The 20,661-nt window shown below is 41.4% G+C and overlaps 1 protein-coding gene across 1 annotated transcript in view; it reads right to left on the bottom strand.

Annotated features, from left to right (window-relative positions):
• Positions 1-20,661, bottom strand: part of KBTBD12 (kelch repeat and BTB domain containing 12) — a 69,933-nt gene that overhangs the window by 10,153 nt on the left and 39,119 nt on the right. Inside the window, exon 5 of the mRNA XM_075550272.1 lies at positions 15,927-16,124. Within this exon, the coding sequence (XP_075406387.1) occupies positions 15,927-16,124 (198 nt within the window). The remainder of the gene's footprint in view (positions 1-15,926; positions 16,125-20,661) is intronic.

Here is a 20,661-nt window from a genome sequence, read left to right as displayed (position 1 = left end):
CACTCTACCGCTGCGCGGGCCGCTTCCTTGATAGAATTGTACCATACAAACATCAGTAACTCTGCTTTGGTTTCTTTAGAAAACTCAGCCTCCCCCAGAGGTTATTTTAGGAATTAAAAGAGGCGGATTTAACTTATCACCATGGAAAGAAAAGCTGGATCTTGACCCTCCTTTAGGAGAGCCTTCAAACAGTTTGATTTGACTTATTCCCCTCCCCAACTTATTACGTAGTTTTGTGATACATTTTAATTACATGAAGAGTTTTAACTCCATATAACATTGGTATTGCTTTATACAGTCCGTGTTCGCACATATTTTGCACTTCTTTCTTGCGTCTTAGCCTTTTCATTCTTTCCTTTCTTTAGGGAAGGCTTTTTTAGGACAAAGCCTTTCAGTTTTTACTTCTCTGAAAGGTTCCTTTCCATCTCTATTTCTTGAAAGATTTCTTACTGGATACAATTCTAGGATGGCAGTTACATTATTTTTTTAGCACAACAAAGATAACATTGCATAATCTGGTTTCTGAGCCGTCTGCGATTAGCTTAACAGCTGCTCCTTTGAAGTTAATCTTTTTTCCCTTATAGCTGATGTTTATGACTTATCTCTTTGCTTTTGGTTTTCTGCTGCTTCAGTACACTGAAATACTGAAGATTTCTTTTAAGCTACTCTGTTTGGGTATCTTGATTCTATGAATGAACAGTCTCACCAAATAGCGACTATCTTTATCTATGTACTCTTTCGAATATTATTCTAATTGCAACCTATCACATTTTTCTGGGACTCTGATAAACAGGTTAGGACTTCTCATTATGCCCTTTATGTCTTTTACTTTCTCTTCTGCATATTCTAAATGTTCAATTCTTTAAAAACATTCTAGATAACGTTGATTTACTTTCCAGTGGACGAATTGCCTCTCTGATGGTGTATAGTCTGCTGCTAAACCCTTCTACATAGTTCTTTCCTTTGGTTAAAGTCTAGACGTTCTGTTTGGTTATTTTTAAATCTATTTTCACCACGGGTTTTGTTTTCACATTTGTTGTATATACTCTCACGTTGACCTTTTATTTAGGAATCATAATGATCATAATCTGTCTGATCATCCAATAGTCTTTGCGAGTCTATTTGTTTGTTTATTTCAGGTTTCTGTTGCCTGTTATTCACTTTACCTTATTTCCTTGTGTGCCTGGTTGGTCATTACATCTGAAAATTATTTTGAGTAAAAATGCCTGGGACTAAGGAATATTCAGAGGGGAGTTTTCATTTGGGCTCTCAGGTAACCGTGCGCATGATCTGTGTAGATCGCTTGTCTCTAAGTATTCCTGGGCTATTCGGGTGAGGGCTGGCCTGTAAGAGCATACGAATACTGCCACTTCTGCCTCATTTTCCCTGAGGGCATGGCTATTTTAAGCGTCAGTCTATATTGTAGGCAGGATCTTGTATAAGCTTTCTTTCTTGTATAGAACTTCCCAGGCTGCGGTTTACGCCCTTTTTAACCATGTAAAGCTACCAGAATGAAAGTTCAGAAATTTAACTTTCATTAACTTCAAAATGCTCTGCCTCTGGAATGAGAACAACTGTACAGAACTGAATCAAGTGCGTTAGTGACATGATACAAAGAAATTCGTTTCTGCTTCTCCTCCGTTATGTCCTTTTCCACCTTATTCATTCATCCACTCACCCATTTTCATTCACAGAAATTGTCCCTGTTCTCTAGCGGTGCTATAGCAAGGGACCACAAATGGACGGCTTTAACGAATAGACGCGTTCTCTCCTAGTTTAGAAAGGTAGACGTTAAACTTTAGCAGACAGCTCTGTCTCTGTTGGCAAGTGTTGCTTCTGCTGACTCACAATTTTGAAGGAAGTTCTTTGTCTCTTTTAAACATTTGGGTTCGGGTTCCCTTGGATATCTCTATGCATGTTGGGTTCGATCACCCCCTGGGTCTAGGGAGTTCTCAACACAGGCGCTCGTGATCTGAAGTGCACACTCAGCTTCTGGACTTTCTCGATGGTAACCAGGTCCCTCCCCATCCTAAACCCCCTCACAGCTGATTCGCTGACCATATCACATCCTAGGGGTGATCACCTCATCGCATAATTGCCAAATTTCCTCCCTACATACTTTCTGCCAAAATACTGAGAACCACGGCCCACCCAAGAGAACACACACTTTTCAGAGACAAAATTCAATCTATGAAGGCAGCTAGAGTATGCTGACCAAACTCAATGACAAACTCCTAGTGGTGAATTTCCAGTAAGGTGAGCCATCCTTTAAGATATTTTCAAAAGATTTTATTCAGATTCAGATGCTGAGGATCGGGTACCTGGTAAACACTGTTTTGCCCTTTTAGACCTTCGCTTGCCCTGTGAGGTCAGTGCTGGTAGATCTACATTCGTGTCCTAGGGCTACTATAACAAACAACCACAAACAGCAGGGGTTTATTTTCAAGCTGGAAGTGGGAAATGAAGATGTTAGCAGGGCCAGGCTCCCTCTGAATGCAAAGCCCTTCAGTGCACCGTCGGTCTGGCGGACCCCAGGCGTGTCTTGTTTTGTGGTACGGTCTTTGTGTCTTGATATCCAAATGGATCATCGCTTTCTTTCTCCTTTATTAATTTTGTAGAATCTACATAACAGAACATCTATTTTCAACTCTCTGATTCAGTAACTGTAATTACATTCACTGTGTTGTGCAATCACTATCACTATCACTATCACTATCACTATCACTTCCATTTTCAATTTCTAGGTGGTGCCTAAGTTAACATGCTCCGCTCCTGGTACAAAGGTTTGACAGCTCAGTGTCCCTTGTGGCACTTCAGAAGAAAAGTCTGCTAGTTGCTTCACTATCGAAAAATAAATTAACCACTGAAAACCGTAGGCGCTTGGTTCTTCTCTGATGCACACAGAATTGCCATGACTCAGAGGCAACTTGATGGCATCTGGCATCTGTTATGATAATTATATGTTTAACTTTTTAAGGAATTGGCAAATATTTTTCCTATTTAGTGAACTAATAAGTATATGAGTAAATAATAAATCATACAATGAATATTCCTAGATTAGCCAGGCACCATCTGATTTCTTCACTTTTTACTGTAACACCCATGTCTTCTCTGATCTCTTCATGAAGCAAGCATTGTGTAGAGCTACACCACAAGAACAAACTGTTCAGAGATTGGGGCTGCAATTAAGGGAGAGCTCAAAACCCTTCACACACCCAGGGTTTATATATGTCCCGGGTCCACTTAAGAGACATCATTATCATTTAATTGGAGAATATTTTACTCATCCCCACGGGGCATATGATAATTCCACTGACTGTATCATTCAGTTAGTCAATGTAACAGGATTTCAAATACCGTTGGCAGTTACTCAATGTAATAGAATTTCAAATACTGTTGAGAAAAGAAATGTATGCATGGATAGGACAAGCTTTATAGAACAAAGTACATAGATTGTGGATCTGTAAAAATCAAATACTCAAGTGACTGGACATTATGCTAACAGTCAGGGTTGGAGATAGGGGAAATCTTTGAATAATTCTCATTCATTATTCAAATGAATAATGGAGAACCATACCTAGTAGACTAAGACAGGTCAAAAAAAAAAAGGCAAAAAGAGCCCGAAAATTGCAAATGGATGGTAGTCCCAACCCACCATTCATTGGGGACCCTCAAAGCAAGCAACCCAAGCCAGAGTCCAACGACTTCCAAATCCACAGCCTTGGGATAGCCGTTACTGCTTCTCCTCCCACTCGGGCATTTCAGCCTTAAGTGCCAGGGGGCCTTTCAGTTCCTTAATCTGCTATCGATGAGGTTAAGGTAAAGTCCAATTCACTTAGTAGGGTGTCCAAATAGGAAGCTTCTGGAGTGGGCTACGGAGGCTGCCATTCACCTCGAACACACCAGAATCTGAAATCCTGGTTGTCTACTGCACGTGTTCCCGGTCACTAAGGGCTGGACAGAATCTAGATCAAAAGTGCCCAATTAGGAACACAACATCAATCTCCTCTGGGGGGGGGGTCTACATAAGTAATGAGAAGCATTTTTCCCAATGGAAGGTTGCCCCACCGGGTTTCCCCACCATCAGAAGTGTACCCACCTTCTATTTCTCTGGGTTCTTCCCCCACCCACCTTTAGATTTTGAAAGTAGAAGCTCAGACTGCTGACACTTCCTTCCTTTAAAATGTCCACTCGTGTCTCATGCTATACATTGCCTCCAAGCATTGGTTTAGGTGCACCCCACAAATTTTATGTACTCTAATTTGATTGTCAGCTGAAAATAAATTCTAATTGCCCTTGAGATACTTCCTTTTCGACACATGGATTATTAGAGAGCTGGGATTTCATTTCCATATATTTTCCTGTTATCTTTCCACATTTCATTTCAAGTTAAATGCCTTTATAACAGAGGATATATTTAATAGGTTTAACTCATCCATGGCCATCCCCTGGATGCACCGCTGCTTACCCCACTTCCTCCCTGAGTTTCCTCTTCCCATTCCTCCTGCTTTCCCACCCCTGTGAACATTGTCCTTAGGCAAGTAAGGGCTGTCCTTTGGATCTTTTCTGGTTGGTTAGTACAGCAGTGGGGTGAGTTCCGTTCCAGACCTAAAAGAGTAACTAAGGACCAGTCTCTATCTAACCAGTAAGGCTTGTTTCTTTTATGATTTTGAGTTGTGCTCCATGGCTTCCACCCATTCAATCCCGGATCTTCTAACGTGACCGTTGGCCATTGGCCACTATTGAGTTCTTCTGGCCTCAAGGTGGTAGAGAATGATGTCTGCCGAGTCCATTCATCCATATGCCTTCTGATTTCCCCACTCTTCTTTCCTCTGGATGGGGAGAAAGCAATGGTTCCACCTTAGATGGCTCCTCAGCCAAGTGAAAATGTAGAATGTTGTCTTTGTGAACAATGCTCCGCCGGTAGATTGTGGTACTCCCTGAGACTATGGTCCTGACAACCTAGGCCCACCGACTCATTCCATCAAGGAGTCAAACCTTTAAAAATCTTCACTTACAAGGTCACGGTGATTTTTTTCTCTTTATAGTGCAATGTTTTTTCTCTCCTTGAAGCTCTTCTGAACAGAGAATCGAATCCTCCCACTAGGTCTCACTTGTCGCCACTATCTTCTCTCTCTGCCTCAGGAAATCCAACTTTCTGGCCCTAGAAGGCTCACTCTCTCAAAAGGAATTCAACATAATTTTCAATTCAGCATAATGTCAACCACAAAGCTACTTACTTTAGGAGAGCAAAGAGGGAAAGAGTTTTGACTCCCCGACTCCCTTGTTTAATAACAGTTTCATTGCGAAATAATTTATACACCATAAAAATCCACCCTTTAAAAGGATATTTAATTCAGTACTTTTAAAAGTATATTGTGGTAATATATAATCGTTTGTCAATTTGAGAGGATTATCAGTGAAAGTGTGGAGTCTAGCCTGTCAATGAGGTGATAGCCAATGAGGCCTCTGTGTGGGCGTGGCCTTCTCCTGAGAATTCTGGGAACTCCTGGATTTCCTCCTTGGAGGCAGGAGGCACTCCCTCTTTCTGCTCGCTCCCTTGGAGACTCTCTGCTGACAAGGCTCACTCCCTGAGAGACATTTCTGAGGAGAAGCTACATGAAGCTACCCTGAGGCAGTCAGTTTCAGAGCTGAAGGAACCATGTGGAAACCCCTGCCAGCGCTGAGATGCTCACAACACCACTGGATCCACAAGACTTCCCACCCATTGCCCTGTGATCTTGCATTTGGTGTCAATGCATGTGTTTCGTGAGCCTGAAGAGGACTTTATAGATTGACATCAGACATAAGGGCTAATATTGGACTTACGGACTTGATCTGGACTGGGCTGGGATGTTTTCTCAATAATCAATTGCTCTTGTATATAAACCTCTTTCTTATACACATCTGAGTGTCTGTGGATTTCTCTAGTCTACCCACAGACTAACACATCTATTTATAGAAGTACACAACCATCACCACTAATTTCAGAAAAATGTCATCCTCAAAATAACATATCTACTAGCAGTCACTCCTCAAGCACCCTCCAGCCTTGGCAACCACTAACTACTCTCTCTGTCTATTCATTTGACTGTTTCGGACATTTAGTATAAATGACATGTGATATGTGGTCTTTTGCAACTGGCTTATTTCACTTAGCATTATGTTTTCAGGGTTCACCTCTGCTGTAGCACGCATCAGCCCCCTAATCCTTTTTATGGAGGAGTATACCACATTGTTTACTCACTCATCCCCTGATGAACATATAGATTTTTTTACTTTGGGGATGATTGTGGATATTGCTGCTATGAACGGTTATGTGAAAGTTCTTGTGTAGGCAGGTGGTGTGTGTGATCGGGGAGACTGGTGGTTAGAACACCCCCAGAGGCAAGGATTCATAAGATAGGCCTGGTGATTTGCTTCCTAAAATTCATAGCTATGGAAACCTGATGAAGCAATTCTATTCTGCACATGTGGGGTCACCGTGAATTATAATCGACCTGATGGCCACTAACAACAACAATAATATACCTAAGAGTGGAATTGCTGAGTCACGTGGCAGCTTCACAATTGCTGTTCTGAGGAACTGCCTAACTGTTTTCCAAAATTTTCTGCACCATTTTCCATGTCACCTTTGTAAAAAATCAGTTGGCCGGAAACATGAGGGGTTGCTTTTAGACACTCAGGTCCATTTCCTTGCCCTATATGCTTAGATGTGGGCCAGTGCCACACAGCCTTGATTACTGTAGTTTGTGATTAGTTTTGAAATTGGGAAATGTTGGTCTTACAACTTTGTTCTACTTTAACTTTTGACTGTTCTAGGGCTTTTGCATTTTGAAGCAGTTTTTACAAGATCGTCTAGAGAGCAAAGGCAGTCGGTTTCTCCGATTACAAGACATGTGGAACGATGAGACACATGGAAATTTGTCTTCCAAGGGATTAATCTACTTGTTGTTGGCTGTTGGTTAGTGCTGTCAGGTTAGTGCTGACTCATAGTGACCCGATGTGCAACACAACCAACCACCACCTAGTCTGGCACCATCCCCACAATGGTTTTTATGTTCTAGCTCATTGTTGCCACCACTGTGTCAGTCCATCTTGTGCAGGGTCTTCCTCTTTTTGACTCCCTCTCTATTTTCTCCTGGTAACATGTCCAATGTACATGAGATGTAGTCTTTCCATCCTTGCTTCTAAGGAACATTCTGCCTGTACTTCTACCAAGACAGATATGTTTGTTCTTTTGACAGTCCACAGCACTTTCAGGTGGAAAATAATCCAGGTTGTAGTGAATTTGTTTTAATTTTCTTCAGCTTGAACCTGAACTTGCAAACAAGCAATGGGTGGTGTGTTCTGCAGTTGACCCTGGCCTCAATTTAGCTGCTGATATTGAGCTTCTCCATTGTCTTTTCCCACAGACATAGTCTACTCGGTTTCTGTGTATATTTGCTATGAAGAAGTCATTGATTTCGCAAGATTCTATCATTCTATCTCCAGCTTCCACCGCCAAGGCCATTTTTTCCAACTACTGCTCCTACCTCTTTGTTTCCAACTTTTGTGTTCCAAACACCAAAAATTATCAGTGCATCTTGACTGCAAGTTTGACCAATTTCACACTGAAGGTGTTGGTAAAATTCTTCAACTTCTTTCTTATCTTTAGTGGCTGGTGCATAAATTTGAATAATAGTTGTATTGACTGGGTTTCCTTGTATTCAGATAGACATCCTATCACAGACAGAACTTCAAGATAGATCTTGAAATTTACTCTTTGAACATGAAAGCAACGCCATTTGTCTGGAATCTGTGATTTCTGTTACAGTAAATCATGATTTCCTGATTCGAAATGGCCAATGCCAGTTTATTTCAGCTCACTAACAACTGTTCTATTGCATACTTAACTTCCAATTTCCTAAATTCATACTTTGTACATTCCAAGTTCCAATTATTCCAAATTCCAAGGAGATGCTTACAGTTATTTCTTCTCATTTGGAGTCAGACCCTGTCAGCAAATGAAGGTCCTAAGGCTTTAGTCCTTCATCAGGTTTCGCTCCATCCCCATCCCCACGGTTGACTCGACTTTGAGAAAGCAACTCCTGCTCAATATTTTGGGTGCCATCTGCTCTGAAGGGCCCATCTTCTGGCGCAATCTCTGGCAATGTTCTGGTGCCATCCATAAGGTTTTCCGGGGCTAATTCCTCTGATGTGGACAGCCTACTCCTTCTTCACAGTGTGTTCTTAGTCTGGGAGCTCCACTAGAACCCATTCACTCGCGGGACCCTGCTGCCTTTAAAAACTCCAGTGACGAAGCTTCCAGCATCGCAGCAGCTCACAAGCCACCACGGTGTGCCCAAGTGACAGACACGTGGTGGTCATGTGTTTAGAACAGTGGCTCGCAGCCTTCCTCAGGCCACAACCCTTTCATACAGTCCCTCATGTGGTGGTGACCCCCCCCCATCATAAAATTATTTTCGTCGCTACTTCATAACTGTCATTTTGCTATGGTTATGAATCATAATGTAAATATCTGAGATGCAGGATGTATTTTCATTGTTACAAATTAAACATAAAGCATAGTGATTAATCACAGAAACAATATGTAATTATATCTTGTGCAATATTTATTTCTAATGACAAATAAATGAAATGTTGTCTTGAAGCATGGTGTCGCATGGGTAACAGTCTTCCCATTGGGTACTCGTATGTGGGTATATCTGTATGTGGGCACACCCACCTGTAGACAGACAGGTAGAGGACCGGTGTCTTGGTTCCTAAGACCCCAAAGGGGTCGTGACTCACAGGGTGAGAACTGCTGGTTTAGAATTTACTGCATATGTCTTTGTTATTCCTCTATTATGTGTAGTATACTTATATTTTTCTATTTAATTTTTGCTTTATTAATTATATGTATAAGAGTTATTACTTTAAAGCTATTGCACCATGCCACACAACTATTTACCAAGTCTCCTCACCTGTGGCTTCTCAGTCTAGACCTATTCTATCTATAAGCAACACTTATATTACTGCCCCTTCCTGAGTTGAAGACAGCAGATTTTGACTTCCTGGAAAATGTGGGTTTAGCGATCTTTCACATCCACACCATTATCTGCATATATTCTCATTGCCCATCTATTATGGATTGTATTGTGTCTATCCTAAAAACACAGTGAAATTCTAATTCCTGTGCATGAGAATATGACCTTATCCTTGTGTTAATGAGGTCTAGAACAAGGTGGGTTCTAAGTATAAACAGTTTGAAGTGGTATGTATCTTATAAAAAGAGCAGACAAGACACACAGTTAAATATTGTCTGAAGACGGATTTTAAAATATATAAAGGAATGCCACACAACTTCTGAAGCTACCAACAAAGAATCACCCTCGCAGAGAGTCACTATCCTAATTTGAACTTCTATCCTCCCAAACTCTGCGACAATAAATTCCTGTTCTTTAAAGCTGCCAACATAGGATATTTTTGTTATCACAGCATTAAGTAACTAAGATACCATCTCTCCAATATACTTCAGGCATAGTCCTGGTTAGTCCCTAGGTCGTACAAATGGTTAAGTGGTCATGGACTAGTTGAAAGGTTGGCAGTACTGACCAACTCAAAGTCGCCTTGGAACGCAGGGATGATGAGCTACTTCTTTGAAGGCACAAAGCCTTGAAACCCTGTGGAGCAGTTCTCACACTCCACCCACACGGGCTAGCCATGAGGCAGAGTCAGCTCGCCAACAACCACCAGCAACTGCCTTGGTTACTTCCACTTTTATTCTTTACAGACTATGACTAGTCACACATGAGCTCTAAAGTCTGCTTCTCCTTTCCCACACAGCTTCATTATTTTCTCTAGAGGTAAAGGCTTTTGTTTGCTAGTTTTCGTTGCTCTTCGCCAAGTATCTACCTATCTAAATCTTCCATCTGAAAATTAATATTTGGCCAGTTTTCTCATCTAGAAGACATCTATCCCAGAACCGCCTGACCAATTCCATTTGGTAATGACTGCTCTTCAAGCCTGCTGTGCACCTGTCAGACTTGAATAGCCCTCTAACATCTCCCAAGCACTCTCTTTTCTCTCTATTCTGTTGACTCTGGTTTTCTGGATCCCCTGTCTGTCATTTTTGGTTTAGGTCTTTATTTTAGGGTGAAGCATATCTTGATAAAAGTGCACAGGTAAATATATATTTGAGACATTGAATGTCCGGAAAATTGTCCCCACAGTAATTTTGAAGACACGGAAGTCTAAGTGGGATAAAGTTTCCCATGGAACCTTCGAAGGCATTTACTTCACTTTCTTTTAGTTTTCGATGTTGCAGTTGTTCAGAAGTCTGATCTCATTCTCCCTCTTTTTCCTCTGACTGAAAAATTTTTCTCTCTAGAAGCTTTGAAGATCGTGTTCTCTCTGGTCTTCTGTAATGTCAGAATGAGGGGCTTCAGTTTGGGCTTATTGTCATTATGCTGGTTACTTAGCATCTTTTAATCTGGTGACTAAAGTTGTCATTTATTTTGTGGATGATTTATTCCCATCCATTTCTCTGTTTTCTTTTATTGGAAATTCTATTATTCAAACGTTGGACTTTTTAGGCTTAATTTCTATCTATTCCCCATCCAGTTGCTTTTAAAGTTTCTTCATTTTACCCTTCAAATTTTCTAATGTGTATATAATTTCCACATTCTTTTAAATATCCTTTTCCTGTTCCACTAATATATTCTTTTATCTCTTGGAGAATATTTCATTTCCTTCCATAGTCCTTGTTTCCTCCAGCTAGTTTTGTTTGTTGTTTGTTTGGATATCGGTTTTTCATATGCATGCTGTCGTAGGCTAGGTTCTCTGGAGATGCAAAACCAGTAACATATATATGTCCATATCAAGAAAATGACACATGCAATTGTAGAAGCAAGTTCCAAGTCCACGGTCAGATGTTAGGCTGAGTGTTGCCCTGACTCGTGTAGCTGGCTAGGGAGGAGGGGAGGATCATTGGTGGCTGCAGAGAAGGATGAGTCTAAGGTCAGCAAGTCTATGGCTGCACAAGCAATGAATACAAGGTTGGCAAGTCAGATGGTCAGTGATTGACAACTCCCAGGATCAGTAAGGAAGATGGCAGGCCATTGGCTCAAGTCCAAAGACTTGGAGGTAATGAGCCTGATGAACAAAGCAAATATTTTTTCCTGCATTGTCCACTTACATTGGAACCAGGCCACAGAGTTTTGACCTGAGTACGGATGTTTCACTACACCTTTCTTGTCTTGTCATGGAGGTTTACAGCTTTCTGGCTGTGATGGCACCGTACTGGGTCAGGTTATGGGGAGTTACTAGGAGTTAACTGCCTAACCACCAAGAACACTGGCCCAGCTACGTTGACACAAAACCTTATCATACACGCTTTTCTCAAGTGTGTGGTGATCGTTGGCTGTTCGTTTATCATTAAGAATTATATTCCAGGGAAGCCCAATACGTGATGACAAGATATTTCTGTGAGATCCTCTAGAGCAGGATCTGTCTGTGTCGGCCTTTTCCCTTCTCCTGCCTGGAGAGTGTGGCTGTCAGAATTCTGGGAGTGAGGGAAAGACGGAAGGTGAAGATTTCAGTATTCCTTGCGGAGACCTCCATGGACCCTTTCTGTCTAGCCTGGTTGTCACTGGACTCCTGTCCTCAACTCCAGGCTCTGCAGAGGGAGGGAGGGTCTTCGGCTGACTATTAAGATCAGGGCAGGTGATGGAGCGGTCTGCCTCCCACCAGTCTTCATGCCTCCAGGATCATCTTCATGCCACTTTATAGAGTGACCTGTTTTTATGCCAGTTCCTGAGCCTATTGGCTATTCTTTGGTACAGATTAGGTGTTTGCTTTTTCCCCCTTTTCATTCCCTGTTGCCAGTGTGGAACTGAACTTTGTTGTGCATTTGTGTCTCAGTTTGTTGCTGCTATTTCTTTCCCCTTTGCTTTGTTCTGCCTGTGGTCACTTTAGTGGAATTTGGAAGGAAATCAGAAATGTCCATTCTCCTATTTTTAACCAGAAATAAATTACTATATTTAATACATGTTTATGCATTTATCTTTAGCATCCAATGCTAAATATTTTAAGATGAGACATCACAAATGTTGGTACATAGTACATTTGAATACATTTTTCTTGAATTATCTAAATGATTTAAAAGATTAATTTCTTGATTGGTTTTCCGGGGAAAGAAATGAGGCAAGCAGATCTGTGTCCCCAAGGAGAGAGAAAACTCAGTGTTGGTTTGCAGGTCTGCTGGTGAGATCTCTAGTTCATAATGCACACACTACTACATGATTGTTCTATTTTGCCTAAACCTCTAATGATAATTCATTAAGCTAATCTCAGGTAGCCTATTATTTTAGAATCAGATGGTTAAAAATGGCCTTCAGGAGCCCATAGAACAAATTCCTTTCCTTCTGAAAGCAGTATCAGTCACAATAGTACTGAGAAGGGAAGTTGGTTCACGGTGTGAGTTCGGACATGTTCACAATAAATGGAGGCTATCAATCCTGTACCTTATTATAATTCCAAGTTAGTTATAATTAAGATAGATGATGAAACAGAAAGTCCTATAGATCTTCAGATAGGACTTACCACCCCTATCTTTGGAGATCCTGAAGCAGCTCCTATCTCTCCTGCCCTTCTTTTATGGTGAAGAGGAGGCCAAAGAGCAGAGGACAGAGAGAGGGCAGCTACAGGAGAGCCCTGGCAGAAGAGTGGCTCTCCCACCTGAATTATCAGGGCTCCTAAAGGGAGTCCCGGTGGTAGAATGGTTACCGCTCGAATCCAGCCGTCACTCCATAGCACTCACTACTCCCATCAGCAGCTATAGTCTTGGACACCCACAGTGGCAGTTCTCCCCGGTCCACCGATAGACTCTATGCAGTGAGCTTGGCGTTTTACTGTAGTGCTTGCTACTAAGAGACGTCACTACCTTCATATAATCATGGCATGTGATGTTTGATGTAAATTATATTACAATAGATTCTTTAAAACAATCTTTGGAAAGTCCCTGAAGAACACATTTTTAAGGTTATTTGAAGCTTTTTAATGTGAACATTTCTTAAGCATACTCCAATTGTAAAATAAAGCTCTAAGTACTCACCATCCATCTTTAACAATTACCGGTATCAACATTTGACCAACCTTGTAAAATAGATTTTCATTCCTGCCTCCATTAAAAACAATATTTACTAGAATGCATTACTGCAAATTTCAGATACCATATAATTTTCGCCCCTAAATAGTTCTATATAGTCTCTAACTGTTAGGAACTTAAATTTGTTTCCTTTTTTTCTATATAAACCCACAGTGCTATTACTACCTCTAAAAAAAAGCTAACAATTTCATTTTCTACTCTCCCAGTCCATATTAAATTTCCCATAATATTGAGAAAAATATATTTTTAATTCTCACAGAAAATTTGCTTGCATTTAGAACCAAAGAGACCCCCAAATTACACACATAAAAAGGGTTGAAATGGCAAATGTTTTGCTATATATTATTTTAACTCATACATACACTAACCAAATAAGTACTATCGATTGTATTTGGTTCATATGTGTTCTCAGTCTTGTATAGTTTGTAATGAAAGTTAATTGACATAGACATATGGGCTTATAAAAGGGAGGCTGCTTTACTGCAGAACCAGTTTTATTTTACTCTATTTGTTTGGTCCTTTCCAAAAATCAGGTCTTCTTGAGACACTGTTTTCTTGGTTATGTATTGGCATAGAGCTCCCATTAGATAAGAATTTAGCATTCAGTCGTTTTAATATCATTGGATTTTGATTCATGTCCTGATGTAATTAATCAAATTTTGGAGCCCCGTAGCGTACTAGATTTATGCATATTTTAAGATTGGTTACATTAAAATGTCTGAATTCATACTGCAGAATGCAGCGGCGGTACATTTAAATATCTGGAAACCACACTCAGTATAATGTCTGCATTAGAATAAAAACCAAACACATTGCATTTGAGTTGATTCTGACTCGTGCCCTGGTGGTGTAGAGCGTTGCACACTGAGGTGCTAACCATAAGGTCAGCAGTTCAAACCCACCTGCTGCTCCACAGGAGAAAGGTGAGGCTGTCCACTCCTAGAAATAGTTAAAGTCTCTCAGAAACCCAAACAGGCAGTTCTACTTTGTCCTAATGAATGTATGAATTGGGTGGGTATTATTTTAGAAATGCTTTCAAGAAATTTATTTTATTGGCAGTAGTAGGTGTAAGAATAAGAGAATTTTCTGAGGGGCAAACTTTCTTGTTCATAAAGACAGAAATAAAACCCAATGATTCTGGTCACTACAACGACTACACTACCAATTCTTCACGTTTTACAATCTGTCCTTCTTTAGCTCAATAATCAGGCACAAAGGTTCTCCGTATCATTTGTTTTCTCTAAGTCACTACCAAACCTACTACTGTCAAGTCCTTCTGACTCAGGCCGAGCCTGGAGGACAGAGCAGGACTGCTCCCGAGGGCTCCAGCACTGGGAACTTGATGGAAACAGCCCTCCATGCCTTTCACCACAGAGAGGCTGGCGGGTTTGAACTGCCAACCTTGAGATTAGCAGTTGAATGCTCTTACCACTGTGCAGCTCGAGCTCTCTTTTCTGTCCAAAGTCCACTAATATCCATCGAGTGCTATGTGCCAGATGGATGGTAAGTCAAGTCGTATTTAATTCACACATCGACATGGAGCAGTAGCAGCTACATTTGATAGCGGTGAAAACAAAAGCTCAGAAAGGTTTGGTGAGTTGCTCCAGGGCTCCATTTTTGGTCACTGCACACCCTGCTCTCAAGATTACTCATCAGAGCTGGCCTTGCTCCGTCCTGACCCTCGTGAATATCTGGAAGCTACAGAAAAGTACGCTGAAGAAAGCAGAGGCTCCTGGTTATCGGAAAGAGTACCATCTGGGGTCTTCAAAGCTTGTCTTTAAACAAGCAGTCATCTAAGCTAGGCTTCCGCTAAGCCTGCGTGGAAAAAGCACAGCAGACTATGGATCCAAGGGTTGTAAATAGGAATTCCAAGATCAGAGAAGGAATTGTGTTAAACTTAAATCTAAGCACTTTGTTTGCAAAAGGCCATGGATGACAGTACAAGCCAAAATCCATTTTCAGAGTCCCCAGAGGGACTATGCCTCCATTGAATTCCCTTGGGCCATCCACCAAGGGTGTCAATAGCCTTGCTCTACACAGAGTGCATCCAAAAGGAAATCAATGCAGACATATTTAGGTTACAATTTAATGACTTATCATTTATTCTTCCTTTGCTTCATTTAAAATTTGCTACAGTGTTTATTAAGTTCCATTTTCTTTTAGATTCAGAGTTTTCTGTTTTATTTTGTTGTTGTTGTTGGCTTTTTATTTTGTATGATTTCTTTATATGAAATGCTAAAACAGTAAAAAAACCTTCACTGCTATCAAATTAATTCCTACTTATAATAATCTTAAAAAGACAAGGCAGAATTCTCCTGTGACTTTCTGAGATGGCAACTTTTACAGATGTGGAAAGCCTCATCTTTCTCCCACAGAGGAGCTAGTGAATTTGAACTACTGACCTTGTGGGTAGCAGTCCAATACATAACCACTACATCACCAGGGTCCCTTGGTATAAAATTCATGATGATGAATCTAGAGAGTAATTGATAGATTAATAAATGTTTAGGGTAATGTTGGGGCGGGGGGAATGAGGAGCTAATAAAATGAGTGCAAAAATGAAGAAAATGTTCTGAAACTGAATGTGCTGATGAATGGACAATTCTTTTAATATATTCAAACCATTAAATTGTATGGTATACAAATTATATGTCAATAAAAATCCTTTAAAAACAAAAAAACCCAACAAGTGGATTTTACGAAAGCAATAAAAAAATTATTGATCCAATATAAAAATCAACACCAATGGTTCCAAACATTTAACTTGGCTCGGTACCTGCCCCATGGAATCCCCCGCAGACATACAGTTTCCCATCCACTGCTCCTGCACTGGTAGAATTGGTTCGGAGGGAGAGGAGAGGACTTAGCATGGGAGGGCCTTCTCTCCAAAAATCCCCATCAGGATTGTAGATCTCCACGGCATCGAGGCATTTCCGAACCTGACCCCGATCTCGACCTTCACAGCCAATCCCACCTGTAGAGAATGAGACACAGAAATGAGGAGGCCAAGAATTGTGACTCTATTTGGGATATTACCCCTTCCGAGTCATGCTTTATATCACAGGTCCTTTGGCTTTTTCTGCCCAACTTACATAAATTTTAAGTAATCATGATATCTATTCTGTACTCCATAGGAAAAGTTAGTGCCATTTTTGCTCATAGTTGTTTGCTCAGCTTTTGCTTGTATATGCGATTGATTCCACTACAGGTCAAATAATCTACAATAGCCAACACTCCTTCCTTCACAGGAGGAGCAGGTGAGCCCAGCTCCCGCCGACATCTGCCTCCCTGTGGATCCTGAGGAATGATTTCGCTAGCTCTCTTCTTCTGAAGTTGCAGGCATCTTTAATGATTAACAAGGCACCTCCGACCTTTGGGGAAGTCAATTTCAGGATTAGAGTCAAATGAACACCCAAACTGAAGAGCCCAGTGCATTTCTGAGTGATATATTCATTCAACAGATATTGACTCCTTTTTACCAGCAAGGCAATGGGCTGAGTAACCCAGAGGTAAGGGTGAGCCATGTTTTCCGCCCTCACAAAGTTTATGGGGTGAAAGGGGCCAAGGATACAAATAGAAAGAACAGAGGATGTGATGGCAGCTATCTTGAGAGGAATACAATTGGATTGTGAAGCCAGGTGCTAGAACAAGTAGTAGAATATTTACATGATTGTGATTTTAAGTACAACCCTCAAGGAGAAAAGTAATTGTCTAGGAAACTCCTAAGAAACACAAGTGTGGAAGTGAGCTTTTTTAGTTCTTTCCTTCTCAATCCCGTAAGAAAGGATCTTCATGATCAGAGTCTAATTCCCTGATCCGAAGTATAATCCCGAGGCTGAGATGGATGCCTAGGAAGAAGAGACACTCTGGTACATAAAGACATGCGTTTCATCAATATCCGAATTCCATCTAGGGCTGATGCTTGATCTGTATGACCAACCCAAAAGGTTTGGGAGTGTAGGCTTCAGGCGAACCCACCTCTCTTACACATCCTAGCAGAGTCAGGGCCCAGCTGAGCTGTTCACTGGGGTTTTCTTACAGCCACATCAAAACCCAAACTACAAACTTACCTCACGTCACTTAGCCTGCTCTGCCGCATTTACTGGGAATTAATTCCACACAGCCTTACGGTATTTTTCCACTGCTACTCAAAGCCACTTTACTCATCCTGGGGTTGTATTGCAGTCGTTGCCTGGTTTCCTATCTGGCTCAGACGTGTTTCACTACCGTATCCCCAGGATCCACCACCGTGCCTTACGTGATGCATTTGGGCTGGAAGAATGAGCCATTCAACTCTCCTGTGCTTTCCCTCTCTGTCCAAGTACATGTACCAGAAGTGCATGCAAGGCATAGGTCATTTTTTACACATCTGTTTCTATTTCATAGTGGCTGTAAATGTTGAATAAGTACATGAAGGGTGGTGGGAGCAGCTTCTTTCCACCATGGTTGTAGTTTAGGCCAGGTAGAAGAGGCCTTTGAGAAAATATCCTTTTTCTCCCCCTCTCTGCTGATGGAGCCTTGCTTATTGCTTGTCGCCATAAGAATCCAGGGCGTGAGATAGAAAGTCAAGTTCTGAGCTGCTCGCTCTCGAACCCTTCTGGGTATATATTTTTATGCATGACAGTGTCAAGACTGAGTTGCAGTGTTTCCAAGTAGGGGGCATGCTCGCCTCCATTACTGTACCCCACGCTGTTTTCGGGGCCTCTTTCAGCAAGGCGCTGTGGTCCTCTGAGGATTCTTCGCTCAACGTGTGCAGCTGGGTCCTTCAAGCAGGTGAGCCTGACATCGTTTACCTTGGAAGAGCAAGAAGACTGGCTTATTTGTCTCTGCAGAGCCTGGTGACGGGTTGGGCTGCAATGTGAATGGTCGGCAGTTTCAAACCACTTACACAGATGAGGCCTTAGAAACCCACCACAGCGGGTCACTGTGTGTCACCACTGACTCAATGGGAGTGAATCTGGTTCGGTTTGGGGAGCAGGACCTCTTGGTAGAGAGGTTAATAGGCTCCCTTGCAAGGCAATTAGTTAAGTGGAAACAAACAGGTTAAATGAAAGTCCTGGGAAGTCAGGTTGGGGGATATCCAGCATCCCAAATCCTAAATGAACAAACTAAAATTTGTGATTTTAGTGAACATACAAGTTCATTAGAAAAACTCCTTCAAAATAATGCATACAAATGGGTAGTAGCTCTCGATTTCCGTTGTCCTGTTAACAAATGTATTTTGTTATAACATTCAGGCCTTAGTCTCCAAAACTAACCCTTTAAACATGTTTAGGGGTTGGCAGACAGTCCCTAGCCTCCACCAGAGGAGTGGAGCCGACTTTACAGGGCACCGCATCTTTGTTTCCAACCATTAACCTAGTGTCTGACTCACCTGGATGTAATTCCACCATCAAGTACACTTGAAAGTGTCACTCGTTAGCAAATTTAATGAGTTTAAATTAAGGTGAATCTTAATTAGATAATCAAATAAAGGCATGCTCTTTATTAATAAGTCAGTACCAACACTCTAAGAAAGATCTTTTGATGAAAGAACCCCAGGGTCGGGCCAGCACATGCTTAGCATTTCAATGAGATGCCTCCAAAATTTTAATTTCCATGACAGCAGAACCTCTGAGCCCAATTTTTCTTTATTCGAGACTAGACAAATGGAAAATTATCTTTGTGATTCATATCCAAATGGATTTCGGATGCAGATTATACACCTTTGGGGGCAGATAAGAAAATAATAGAAGAAATGCATTTGGCAAAGACGAAGACCTGCTCACCCCCTGCTACGGGCGGTGGAAGGAAAGGAAACATCTGTCCGCAAAGAAAACCTCCCAGCTCAGAGGATTCCTACGCACAGAACCAGTCTGGGGAGAGCAGCTGCGCTTCTGGTATGGCCTCAAGGGCAGACCATCCGTGCGCCCTTGACCAGAAGAGTACTTGGGCTGCTCATGCCCTTCTGCCAGCCGAGTTGTCTCGTGGAGACATCTTTTATTCTCTTCTAGGCTTGGGTACAGATTATACCCGACAGGGGTGGTTGGTGGAGGGACGAGGAGAGTCGTCCTCAAGGGCTATTGTGATAGTGACTTGCATTGCTAAACCAGCCTTAGAAATACATATAATTACTATGCTTGGGCTCCCCTTGTGTCACAGAAAAAGCACATGTAATTTTGGAAACAGACAAACCCTAGTTCATATCTCTGAGTCACCACTGACTAGCTGGACCACTTTGGTCAATTTAATTTCTTGGACCCTCAATTTTCTCATCCAGTAAACAAAGAAGGAATAATATGTATCTCATAAATTATTGCAAAAATTAAATGATGAGATAACCACATAAAAGGTTAAGAAGGAATTCACATTTACTACTTATCTGTTCACAAATAATATTTTAGGAACTTTTCTACTTATTATTAGCTGCTACTCGAGAGAAAGACAAGGTTTTCTCCTCCCATAAAGCATTACAGTCTTGGCTTGGAAACCCACAGGGGCAGTTCAACCCTGTCCTATAGGGTCACTACGAGTCAGGATTGACTCGATGGCAGTGAATGTATCAGTTATAACCAGGAAACAAAATGGCTGGCATGTAGCAAAACACCAGCTGCTGTCAAATTCATTCTGACTAATGGCAATCTGAGACCAGAGTTGTGTTCTGTGGGGCTTGCAATGCGTGAGGTTTCAGAAGGTGCTTCCTGGTAGACTCGAACCTCAGCCTTCCCCGGCTAGCAGCAGAGCACAGCAACCTTTTCAATAGATTCCCAACAGATGCTCAGCGCTTTCTCTATGTCTTTAGGGTCCCTCAGGTGCCGTGCATAGTGCCGTTCCTCCAAAAGCTGCTTCACAGTATTTGTGGAATAAACGCTGAAGAAAATTGTTATCATAAGCCCTTGGCATACTTACAGCTAAATAAAATGCTTTCTACAAACACAATTATTTATATAAGTATAATGCATGATTATTTTTATATTTACCCAAGGGCTTGTAAAAAGAGGGGGTGGTTTTATAGACAACTGCTATCTTTTTTAAAGAATCAAAATCTCTGCTTCAATTTTTTATGTTTAACAATGTATATTCCATTCTTAGTGATTTACAAGGATGGGAATTGAAGATACCAAATAACAGGGGCCTTCAAAAAGTCTGTGGAGAAATTCTATTAGCATTCTATTTCCGTTTCCCATGCACTGTTTAAAGTCAGGATTTAGGGTTAATGGCATGGCCTGTTTCCAGAGTATACCACTGGTAGACATGTTTCCACGCATTAGGTTGATAAAGGCATGCCTCAGAGGTATTTTCTTTAAAACGGGGTTGGCTTTTTGGAGATTGCTTCTTTACCATAACAGGAACACACCAAACATGCCTGTGGCTAATTCTCTAGTGGGGTAGCATGACTCTCTCCTACACACACACGTGTAGAACCAAAGCAGAGCAGGTCTCATTAGTGTGCTTCTCTTCCGTGGTGAGTTCAAAATTCATTCATACATCTAAGGTTGACATAGATCCCAGGGTCTACTATGGACGGAGCA

Source organism: Tenrec ecaudatus, chromosome 5, assembly GCF_050624435.1.
Source record: "Tenrec ecaudatus isolate mTenEca1 chromosome 5, mTenEca1.hap1, whole genome shotgun sequence".
Lineage (NCBI taxonomy): Eukaryota > Metazoa > Chordata > Mammalia > Afrosoricida > Tenrecidae > Tenrec > Tenrec ecaudatus.
Note: the sequence above shows the minus strand (reverse complement) of the source record. Positions and strands in the feature narration are given on the sequence as shown.